This window comes from Tiliqua scincoides, chromosome 2 (genome assembly GCF_035046505.1).
Source record: "Tiliqua scincoides isolate rTilSci1 chromosome 2, rTilSci1.hap2, whole genome shotgun sequence".
NCBI classification, from domain to species: domain Eukaryota; kingdom Metazoa; phylum Chordata; class Lepidosauria; order Squamata; family Scincidae; genus Tiliqua; species Tiliqua scincoides.
In genome coordinates, this window is record NC_089822.1 from 158,594,224 (window position 1) to 158,606,947 (window position 12,724).

General features: G+C 43.9%; 1 protein-coding gene across 2 annotated transcripts in view; it reads right to left on the bottom strand.

The window, feature by feature from the left end:
- CYGB (cytoglobin) overlaps positions 1-12,724 on the bottom strand; it is a 77,338-nt gene that overhangs the window by 20,029 nt on the left and 44,585 nt on the right. Inside the window, exon 3 of one of the 2 annotated variants that reach the window (XM_066617134.1) lies at positions 8,322-8,453. In XM_066617134.1, coding sequence (XP_066473231.1) covers positions 8,322-8,453 — 132 coding nt within the window. Of the gene's footprint in view, positions 1-8,289; positions 8,454-12,724 lie in introns of both variants that reach the window. The other variant, XM_066617133.1, reaches the window with a different exon arrangement.

The window sequence follows — 12,724 nt, forward strand, 5'->3', positions numbered from 1 at the left end:
TGACTCAGCATTCTTCTGTATTTACAGTGGTGGCTAATGTCACCATTGTAAATAGATGTCTCATATATAATATATTTCACAAGTTAAATGAGATTCCATCTCCTGTTTGCCCCAGTACTTAGCAGTCAACAGTAGGCTGTCTGAGCATGGAAGCGTTGTGGCTTTTAGGCTGTAGCTGACCTGGCTTCTGCAAGTGAACACAGCTTTCCATCTGAGAGGCTTTGGGTGAAGATACTCAAAGGTGAGATCCACACTGGTGGACTTCCCTGCAAGGGTAACTCAAATTGGAGCAAAAAGAGAAAAAGCAGGGAAGAATGGGAGCAGCATCCAGTTCCTTTTCCTGAAATGAAACTGCAATAGTATTCAACTACTCTGTCTGTGGATATAGTGGTCTCCTTTTACAAATAAAATATAAAAAGCAACACTCTCTCAGAAGCCATGCCTTCCTGGCCAAAGGTGACAATAAATCCCTGCAACGTGAGTTAGGTAAAGATTCTGATTTGGTGATTCATGACTGAGGTTTTCATGCGGCTGTCCATCTGTAATCTGAAATGCTACAGCCTGGCCACAGATTTTCCTCCTCAAATGGGCCGTGAGAATTTGGCCTTAGTATTTGTTCCTGTAACCCATGTTGCTGTTCCATTGTCAAGTTTATCTTAACAATCTTTTCAGGACTAGAAACTTATGAAAAAATAAATAAAATTTAGGAGTTTTTCCTGTCCTAAAAAGAATCTGTAGACCACTCTTAAGTGTTCTGAAGGCAGTCTGCTGCCTATCCCAATTTGAACTTATTTGGAGAGGCCAAAGAATCTCATAAACTGAAAAATATTCCTCCATAATTGCCAGCTCACATCAGTGAGGGTGTTAAGAACTCTGGTTAGGAATTTCTGGCTTTTTGCCTCAGAGGGCAGAGAGCACTGGCAGATAGTATTACACCATTTATCACAGACTCATATCTTTCAGGACTGGAGAAAACACCCTATTCTGATTCAATTGCCTTCAGCTGACTAGAATATTTTATGTAAGTTACCACTGGCCTTTCAATGCCCTTGACAGCATTTGAAATTATAAAGCTGTTTTCTGTCTCAGTCATTAGCATATCTCTACGACACCAAGCTACTTTAAAATAACTTAAAATTTGTTGAAATCCGTAAGATGACTTCCTTCCAGAGGATAACCTTTGCAAGGGTTTGTGGTAGGGTTGCCACTGACATTTATTCTGGACATTGGACTTAGACCATTTGATCTCTGGTCAAAGCAAAAGGCAAGGCAGCTATGGCTCCTATTGCTCATTCCCTCCCCAGTTCTGTTGTCCTTTCCTCTCACGTGCAGTGGTGTTCTGCACAGAGATTCAAAAGGGCAAGACTGTATATGGAAAAGGAAGGTGTTATTGCTGATGCGTTTCTCCGACTTTCAACAGGAAATGGAAAGGTGTCTAATCTCCAGGTTACAAGGTAGAAATGCAAGTTTGCTTTGCCCCCAGCTATGGGCAAATTCAAGTCACATGGTTCCTCTCCAAACCAATTACTGTAAGCATCAAAACTAACCTCAGGCAGATTACATAAATGAGGTGCTGAGCAAGGATTTACAAGGAAAACTACAGTGCACTTATTGCTCTGATTACACTTTTATTGTTGATTATTCTTTTCTTGAGGCCACTGTAGCCTATTCATGGCTGGGAGTAATGATGCCTTCCTTCAACTATATGTCAGATTCTCTTTTCCTAGCACTGACATAGGTCACAGGTTAAATGTAATCCTTCACATTGCCATTGGAGTGATGTGATGGAGATGGCTGTGTGCCCTTCCTTCACATCACAGGCTCCTGTGATGCCCATGACATTACTGCCCATCCACATCACATCACAGGCTCCTGAGTGCCCATGACATTACTGTAAACAAGGGACACATTTCCTTCTCCCTGCCATGCCATTGCAATTTTCTAGTGCTTTAAAAAGCATGTTCTAATTTGTTTCTAGGATGAGGACTTCTCTGGGTTTTTTTTTTTTCAGAAATGGAAATACAAGAAAAGCTTTCCCTTGTCTACCTTTTCCCTTGCAGCAAGTCCCCATTGTGGACTTTTCTGTACAAAAATGTTGCCCCTTTGCAGTAGGCATACATGTCAGCTGTTTTTAAAGAAAGAAAAGAGACACAAAGCCTCTAGATTTTTCCCTGTTCAGAAAGGCTCCCACTCTAGATCAGGGGTGTCCAATGTTTTTGGCAGGAGGGCCACATCAGCTCTCTGACACTGTGTCGGGGGCCGGGGCAAAAAAAGAATCCCTTTACATTTAAAATTTGAATAAATTTACATAAGTTTACATAAATGAATATATTAAAGATGAACTTATATGAATGAATGAAGGTCTTGCAATAGCTCAAGGCCTATAAAAGGCCTTGCACAAAGCAAGGCTGGCCTTTCCTTTGCTGCTGCTGCTGCATCACAGATGCGAAACAGCAAGCAGTGGAGGGAGCTTTCATCCCACAGCTCACACGAGAGGTCAAACAGTCGCCCTCACGCTGAGAGAAGTTGCGCTGGGCCAGTGTGGGCTTCAACAAATCTCAGGAGGGCCAGAGGCTCATTGGAGACTGGGGGCTCCCTGAGGGCCGCATTGAGAGGCCTTGAGGGCCGCAAGTGGCCCCCGGGCCGGGGTTTGGGCACCCCTGCTCTAGATGATCAGTATCAGTGGAGCTTGGGATATAAGCAATAGATATACAGAAGTGTGATAGAGAAACCACTATAGGCTACACTGTAATACCCTCATTGTCTATAAACTCAAAATTGGACCCAGCTTGCATGAGAACAGGGTAAAAAGACTGGATTGGTTATATTATAGGAAGTAGCAAAGATGCTCCTGGGAGCTGCTGCATCTTGAAATGCAGGCATCCTGCCAGGCTAATGAGGCCACAGATTGATCAATTGTGACCTTAAGAAACAACTCCTTTGATACACAGTGACTCCTTTCCTGCTCCATTTGCCATTAACAAAACACTTTTAATCCAGCTTTAGGGGTAGATGGCAAACTACCATCAAGGCAAAGCCAAAGAAGATAAATTAAAAGTATCACAATCCTATCCTTTCCTTCCCCCGCCAATCCCACACTGCATCGTGTAAGGAGGAGGCGATCCCAGAAGTGGGTATGGGTAAGGGAACTTTTGTTCCCTTTGGTACCAGAACAGCATCCCACCCGTTATCAGGAAAATAAAGAAACTGGGATTTCCACTTGCATAGTTCAGCCAAAATTGATTTTTAGTATAGAATTTTGGAAACCCCAAATGTTGCCTTTGTTTTTCATTTACTTTTCTGAGCCTTGAACCCATAATGCCGTTGCGTGATCCTGCCAACAAGAGCCAACTACTTATTTTTGTATTAGAAATAGTAGGGGGAAGAGAAAGCATGGGAATTGTAGGATTCAAGCAAGTACTACACAGTGTTGTCTCCAGACTGCTGCTGTTTCTGAAACAGCCCAGATCATCAGGAACACTTCAAACTTCCATTAGCTGACCTGCTGGGTAAAGCATCATGTTTGCAAGCAGTCTGTGTCAGCCTGCAAGGTCAGCAGGCCTCTGATCACTTGGATGCTTTCAGCAAACAAAAATTAATGCAAGTGGAAGAGTCCCCACAGTCTTAGCGAAACAGCAAGAAGGACATTTTGCCAAATGTTTGTCCATATTTTGCTGTTCTATACATCCAGGTTAATATTTGTATGACTGTTAAAAACACTTTTTGGTAAGTTGCAGACTGACATATGGGCAGCAATCCAGTTTCTGTTCTCATGTGAAATGAGGCTGGCTGACAACCATATCAGTTCATTTGGAACTGTTTTATCAAATTCCTGGATTATTTGTTGCCTTATTGAACACCAGGATGGAGAAAAGAGGTGAGGCTAGATTCAAATATAATGTTATATATTCAGCAAGACAGACTTCCAGTATTTTTACAGTTCTCAGTAATCCCTCCCAATAATGAAGATGATTAATTTAATAAGGATCAGCATTCTGAAAGGAGGCTGCTGCCATGTATTAACATTGCTCACACATTAAACTGTCCCTGGGTTAATTCACCGGTATGTACCTGAGTACAGTTATTCACATATTCCACTCAATGCGAGTATAATCTATGTATGCAGGTTGTTGTACATATGAGCCCAGGACCAGTAAAAAATGAGCCCAGATACAGTCATTCACCCAGAAATGAGAATCTTTGTTCAGACAGGTCCAGTATAATGTGTGAATAACCTTATTAGCCTCATGGATGAATGATTAATCCTAAATATAAAATCAGTGAAGCTTATAGTCATGTAAATGCAACAAGACTACATCAGATCCATGGAGGTCTTCACTAGATCGATTAGCCAATTGTTCTGAAGCACTCTTGAATGATACTCAGCAGTGGACCTCCTATAGGGAGAATGGGGCAAAAGCCCCCACGTGGGAAGCCCTAATGAGGCTCCGAGGGTGGTTGGAAACTGCTTCTGGATTTCCAGAAGCACAGTTTAAGACCATGGGGAAGCTTCAGACAGCTTCTTCCGTCAGTCCTGGAGTCAAGCGAAGCTCCGTGGCAATCCAGGTGAGTGGGGGGGGGGCTTCATGGCATTTTGCCTCAGGGTGCCTCTAGGAGAGGTCCGCCACTGATGAGAATTCAGCCATTTCTTATCCACAGGTGTTAGGTTTCAGGGGTGTGGGGCTAAGCAGTAAGAGTTTGCAGAGAGAGCAAGAAAACCACAAGTCCTACACTACAAAGAAAGAGAGCTCATTATTCTCTATACTCCCCAATATATGCCTACTTCACACAAAGATATCCACCATTAATTGATTTTGCTTGAGGATAAGGAATGACAAAATTCTCATTCAAGAGAGAGTCATCAATTTATATATAGCGAAACCTTTTATGTTGCTGAAAAAACATTTTTCCATCTCTGACTTGCCATCTGCACTGCTGTGTATGTGCATATCCATAACAGCCATTTAGATCTCTGGCAGAACAACCTAACAAACTTGCTGCCTCTGTGACTTCATTCAAAATACACTAGGGCTACAATCCTATAGGCTTACCTGGAAGTAGGTCTCAATGAATTCATGAGTCTTACTTCTGAGTAGACATGCTGAGGATTGAGCAGTAGAGTTAATTGTCCATACTAAAGTTAATGAAGAGTTTTGCACATTCATTTCACTGGAGTTGAAATGTTGATTTACTTAACTCTTGTTTTAAAAAAATGCCAGTCAAAATGGCAGGGGGGCTGGGAAGGCACTATCCAGTGCAGTAGCCAGCCTCCCTTTGACTGTCAGCAGCAAACTGCTCTATATTCACATCAAAGAGATCAGCAAAGCAAGTCTTCCGGCCAGTTAAAATGGTCATTTTCTAACAGCTCAGGAGCAGTCAAACAATGGCACACCATCATTACACAAGTTCTTCCTAATTTCTGCGGCTGCTTTACATAATTGCCTGGCTAAACACAGAGTTGCCTACTAAGTGCTGATTCATTGCTGAGACTGGGTTTCCTCTGGGATGGTATCCAGATCCTTGGTGAATCCCTTCCTGCATCAATCTGGCTGACTAATCCTTTGTTCTAACTCAATATGAATCAAGGCTGGAGAGGAATCCCAGCACACTCTTCTAATATCCCTGAGCAATTTCTGAAAATAGGCCAGAACTGATACACTCCACCACCTAGTTAGATAGCTGAGGTGAATCACAGGCTCCAAACATTACGTAAGTGAATCACCAGCAGCAAGGAAGAACAAAAATATCTAAGAGTTTGGAGAGAGATGAAGTTGAATGACTGAGCAGGAGCTGCCTTATTATCCATTATCTGTACTCTAAGAAGACAGGGAACCTATCAGAGAAAGGTTCAAGTTCAGTTCTGTTCAGTTTTATTACAGTCACCGACCAGCATAAAAATAACAATACATTAATAGTATACAATTGAACATACATACAACCCATCACAGCATCCTAACATAGGCTCTTGACAACATAAAATACTAACAATTAATAGATCTAAGTCTAGATAAGACTAAGTTTTGTCTAGTTATTGAGGATTGAGTGGAGTACAGTAACTGAGGAAGGTACTTCTGAAAGTCTTCTCGTCCATATTGAATTAAAAAAATATTCAGAATATGAATACTCCTCTATGAGCAACCTGGAAGTCCACAATCCACACTCTTCCTCCTGATGCTAACTGCAGCGGCTAAAAATTTAGCCACCCTTCGCGTTACCTCTGGATTTGCATCTGATAGAAGAGAATTAATATAATCTTGACCTGGGCATTTGGTGAGCTGTTCTAACAGTGGGGAGATATGGGATAACCGTATATCCTTATACAAAACGCAAGCCAGCCTTGCATTAAGGTCTCCAGCAAGCACCACATGGGCCCTAGGATGGTGGCTGAGCAGTGTCCCTACATACTCCTCAAAGGCCACCCATAACGCCTTAGTTTGTGACTTTCTTGATGGGGGGGTGGTAAATAAGTATTGATTAATTCAAACTGGGGAAGTTGAACCAAGACTGACATTGCATGTTGTTTAAATGATGTAAGCGGACATGCATCAGTGCACACTGAGGTGGCAATCAACACACCCAAACCACCTTTCCAACGACCCCTTCCACTCCCCAAGCTTGCTTCCATAGAGTATTCCTGATATCCATTTTGCCGTAAATTCCCAGATGTCCAAGTCTCTTATACCATTATTATGTCCTTGCTATACAGGAATTCCCTTAAAGTGGGGTCCCAGTGAAGGCCACACCAGCCATGCACATTCCATGTTATAAGTTCAATCTTATTTTTATGCTGGTCGTCTACATGTCATTGGGGAGCCACTGAGATTCTGCTTGTGTCCTGATTGCTTCCCTCCCTCTCCTCTCCTTTTACTGTCAGTTCGCCTTTCAGCCCAATCCCGGAAGTCATGAGATCTATAACATCACTACTCGCTGTTTGTTGGACTGCAGTCACATCCGAGCAGTGCACAAGTGCTTCTACACAAACAGTGTTAGTCAAACCACATTGGGAAGCAGGACAAAAAATTCAAGTATTTTAGAATCACCCTAAGTACAAGTACAAACATTTGTTTTAATTGTAATAGATACTGCAGACAAGGCCTGTTCCTCCTGGTTCCTGATTATTACAAGCCTGATAAGATATGGTCCAGAGGCATTGCAGGATTAAGGTCACAATCCTAATCCACTTTCCAGCAATAAGGGCAATGCAGCCCTGAGGTAAGGGAACAAGCGTTTGCTTACTTTGCGAACGCCTCCATGGGTGCCACCCAACTGCAGGATGTAGCACATGTTCCATTTTCAGCACTATGCCAGTGCTGGGAAGTTGGTTAGGATTTGGGCCTCAATGACTTTTTAAAAAAATTAGTTTCAGGGCCTATGTAGCTCTGTAGAACAGAACTGAAGTTTGTGAGTTTCTCAGTACAGATATTCCCCTGTATCCAGTGATCCAGTTATCCTTGGTTCTCCGCTCCCCCCCCCTACTTCCTGCTTCCTGGTAATGCGCATGGGGTGTGTGCGCATATGGAGAAGGATTGTACTTCTTATTCCCTCTTATTCAACCTCTTACAGGTTTCTGTATCTGTAGGGAGGGCCAGGAATGCATCCGTCTTCTGATATGGGGGACTCCTGTAATCAAGTCAACCTTCTTTTGTGGGTTTAGAACACCTAGTAGTCTTCATTAATAATAAACACAGTGGGCTCTAAAAGCTTCAACTTTATGGCAGTTTTCCATACTATTGATTAATTCTTATTATCTATGCTATTGACTAATTCTATATGAAGTGCTTTGTGTTGCACCAGATGCTGATTTAGTAGTAGTGATTCAGTAGTAAAACTGAAGCAAGGAAAACATATGGAAAGAGTTTCTAATTAATTGTAGTACTTCCTAACCCCCAGCTCCAGTTCAAACGGAACATATGAAGTTCAGTCTTCATAGGTGGGCTGCCAGGAACAGAAGGTTAACTGTTGTACTACCAGTTCCTTGGTGCATTTCACAGCTCACCAGAGGGTATCATAGCACTTCTGAATTCTTTAGAAAACTTCATGCACATGTGACCCAGTGCCAGCACCTGACCGCATGAGGTCTCCTATAAGTGAATTGTTCAAGAGCAAATGATCCCTAAACTACCAGACGTTTTTTCCCAGCTCCCCTATTTTCTTTGTTGTCCTGAGAAATCTACTGTAATGCTACAGAGCCATGCCTGTTGAAGACAGCATAAAAGATGGTAGGTATGAGATTCAAAGTCTGGAAGCAAACCCAGAACCCACCCTGCCCCGTTTCCCTTGTCCGCTCACATGGTGGAGTTTGGATACTGCACCCAGCCCACCTCCTTGTACACGGCGTTCACATGAATGCAGATGAGGCTCTTCATTTTGGCCCAAGCTCTCTGAACCTCTGGACTGGAGAACTCATTGGCGTATTCTTCTGCAAGCACTTCCAGCATAACGCCAGTGAGGATCTGCAAGAAGAAGAAGAAGCAGTAACAATTAGGGGAGAGGTTCCCAACTTTCCCCCAGCATTTTAAAACATGAAATTGCCATTAGCCCTCAATTATTGCCAATGAGGACTGCTTGCTGTCATAACTGAACTTCTACCTTATTAGGGGTCCAAAATAAATGGTAAGTGCCATAAAGTGCCAAAGGTAACCTGCCATCCAGTGCTGTATCATCTGTCTAACAGCTGGATCTGGACATTGCAGGAATCACAGCAGCAAAAATCCTAAAAAGTAGACTGCATTCACTTCTGACCGTTTGGCGCATTACAGTATTTAGGTGCACACAATGTATGTCAACACTACAAATTTTTAAACAGTGTCAAACCTATTAAACTGTCAGGGCTCCCAACCAAACAACTATGGGAGCTGTAATTCTGTTCAGACAGCCCTAAGAAAATATTATCCACGCCCTTACAAAAACTGCCATTTTTAGGGCTCTTTTAGGGATTCAGAAGCCATTCTAGTAAAACCAATGTCAAACTGACTTCCAAAACGGAGACAGACACTGCAGATAGATAAAGGGGTAATGGTAGCAATCTCTTGCAGCAAACAGGACAAAAAGTCTTGTAGCACCTTAAGAATGAACAATTTTTTGGTGATGTATGGTGATGTTGGGGGTGGACTAGAATCCCAACACTGTAAACCAGGGGTTTCCAAACATTTCAGTATGAGGGCCACATTGTACACATTTACAGTGATGTCACTAGGGTTCGCATCACCCGGTGCGGGATGCCAGCACGTAACCCCCTCATGCAGTGGGTGGGGCAACACCCCAGGTGGTGGGTGCAGTGATGTACCATCACTCCATCCCCACTGGTTTTTGGGCTGTACCTTTTGATAGAACAAAGATAGAACACATTCTGCATGAAATTATGCATTGAGTGATATATAACATGCTGGTGTTATTCTTCCAAACTGTGATTTTAGTGATTTTGGTCACTAGTGGTGTCACCCCCCCCCCCGGGTGTCAATTAACTAACACCTTATAACAGCAGTTCTCAAAATTTTAACACTGGGACCCACTTTTTAGAATGACAATCTGTCCAAGACCCACCAGAAGTGATGTTATGGTGGAAGTGACATCATCAGGCAAATTAAAATAAATAAGTATAAATAATTAAAGTAAAACATAAGAACATAAGAACATAAGAACAGCCCCACTGGATCAGGCCATAGGCCCATCTAGTCCAGCTTCCTATAACTCACAGCGGCCCACCAAAAGCCCCAGGGAGCACAGCAGATAACAAGAGACCTCATCCTGGTGCCCTCCCCTACATCTGGCATTCTGACATAGCCCATTTCTAAAATCAGGAGGTTGCGCATACACATCATGGCTTGTACCCCATAATGGATTTTTCCTCCAGAAACTTGTCCAATCCCCTTTTAAAGGCGTCTAGGGTAGACGCCAGCACCACATCCTGTGGCAAGGAGTTCCACAGACCGACCACACGCTGAGTAAAGAAATATTTTATTTTGTCTGTCCTAACCCGCCCAACACTCAATTTTAGTGGATGTCCCCTGGTTCTGGTATTATGTGAGAGTGTAAAGAGCATCTCCCTATCCACTCTGTCCATCCCCTGCATAATTTTGTATGTCTCAATCATGTCCCCCCTCAGGTGTCTCTTTTCTAGGCTGAAGAGGCCCAAACGCCGTAGCCTTTCCTCATAAGGAAGGTGCCCCAGCCCCATAATCATCTGAGTCGCTCTCTTTTGCACCTTTTCCATTTCCACTATGTCTTTTTTGAGATGCGCGACCAGAACTGGACACAATACTCCAGGTGTGGCCTTACCATCGATTTGTACAACGGCATTATAATACTAGCCGTTTTGTTCTCAATACCCTTCCTAATGATCCCAAGCATAGAATTGGCCTTCTTCACTGCCGCCGCACATTGGGGCGATACTTTCATCGACCTGTCCACCACCACCCCAAGATCTCTCTCCTGATCTGTCACAGACAGCTCAGAACCCATCAGCCTATATCTAAAGTTTTGATTTTTTGCCCCAATGTGCATGACTTTACACTTACTGACATTGAAGCGCATCTGCCATTTTGCTGCCCATTCTGCCAGTCTGGAGAGATCCTTCTGGAGCTCCTCACAATCACTTCTGGTCTTCACCACTCGGAAAAGTTTGGTGTCGTCTGCAAACTTAGCCACTTCACTGCTCAACCCTGTCTCCAGGTCATTTATGAAGAGGTTGAAAAGCACCAGTCCCAGGACAGATCCTTGGGGCACACCACTTTTCACCTCTCTCCATTGTGAAAATTGCCCATTGACACCCACTCTCTGCTTCCTGGCCTCCAACCAGTTCTCAATCCATGAGAGGACCTGTCCTCTAATTCCCTGACTGTGGAGTTTTTTCAGTAGCCTTTGGTGAGGGACTGTGTCAAACGCCTTCTGAAAGTCCAGATATATAATGTCTACGGGTTCTCCCGCATCCACATGCCTGTTGACCTTTTCAAAGAATTCTATAAGGTTCGTAAGGCAAGACTTACCCTTACAGAAGCCATGCTGACTCTCCCTCAGCAAGGCCTGTTCGTCTATGTGTTTTGAGATCCTATCTTTGATGAGGCATTCCACCATCTTACCCGGTATGGATGTTAGGCTGACCGGCCTATAGTTTCCCGGGTCCCCCCTCTTTCCCTTTTTAAAAATAGGCGTGACATTTGCTATCCTCCAATCTTCTGGCACCGTGGCCGTTTTGAGGGACAAGTTGCATACCTTAGTCAAGAGATCTGCAACTTCATTCTTCAATTCCTTAATAACTCATGGGTGGATGCCATCAGGGCCCGGTGACTTATTGATCTTTAATTTATCAATGAGGTCTGAAACATCTTCTCTTTTAACCTCTATCTGACTTAACTCCTCGGTCAGGAGGGGCCGTTCGGGCAGCGGTATCTGCCCGAGGTCTTCTGCCGTGAAGACAGATGCAAAGAACTCATTTAATTTCTCTGCCATCTCTAAGTCTCCTTTTATCTCCCCTTTCCCTCCCTCACCATCCAGAGGGCCAACCGCTTCTCTGGCGGGTTTCTTGCTTCTAACATATTTGAAGAAGCTTTTATTATTCCCCTTAATGTTGCTGGCCATGCGTTCCTCATAGTCTCGCTTGGCCTCCCGTATCACCTTCTTACATTTCTTTTGCCACAGTTTATGTTCCTTTTTATTCTCCTCATTAGGGCAAGACTTCCATCTACGGAAGGAAGCTTCCTTGCCCTTCACAGCCTCTCTAACTTGGCTGGTTAGCCATGCAGGCACCCTCCTGGATTAGTGGAACCCTTCTTTCTTTGCGGTATACACCTCTGCTGGGCCTCTATTACTGTTGTTTTAAGCAGCCTCCATGCACTCTGGAGAGATTGGACTCTTTTTACCCTCCCTTTCAACCTCCTTCTAACCAGCCTCCTCATTTGGGGGAAGTCCGCCCGTCGGAAGTCAAGGGTTTTTGTTAGAGATTTGCCTGGTATTCTTCCCCCAACGTGCACGTCAAAGCAGATCGCAGCATGATCACTGTTCCCCAATGGCTCAGTAACGTTTACATCTCTAACCAGGTCCTGCATACTGCACAATATTAACTCCAGAGTCACCTGTCCTCTGGTGGGCTCCGTGACTAGCTGATCTAAGCCACAGTCATTTAGCACGTCAAGAAATCCGGTTTCCTTATCGTGACCAGAACACAAATTGACCCAGTCAATATGAGGATAATTGAAGTCCCCCATGATTACAACCCTGTCCCTCCTTGTCACCTCCCTGATCTGTTTCCTCATTTCAACGTCCCCATCCAATTTCTGGTCTGGAGGATGATAGCACGCCCCCAGTATTACATCGCTGCACAAGCCTGGTAATTTAACCCACAGAGATTCTACGGTGGAGTTGGACCCACCTTCAATCTCTACTTTGCTGGATTCTATCCCTTCCTTAACATAAACGGCCACCCCACCTCCAACACGTCCCTGCCTGTCCCTCCTGTAGAGTTTATAGCCCAGGATTGCAGTATCCCACTGATTCTCCGCATTCCACCAGGTTTCCGTTATGCCCACTATGTCAATGTTTTCCCTTGTCACCAGACATTCCAGTTCTCCCACCTTTGCTCGTAGACTTCGGGCATTCGAATAAAAGCATTTGTACACGGAATGCCCCAGGATGGGCTGCTTATTCGCTCCTTTGTCCCCACATCCTCTCATTGTGCCAAACCGTCTATCACATCCCAGCACCCTACCTTTCCCAATTTCTTCTCCTA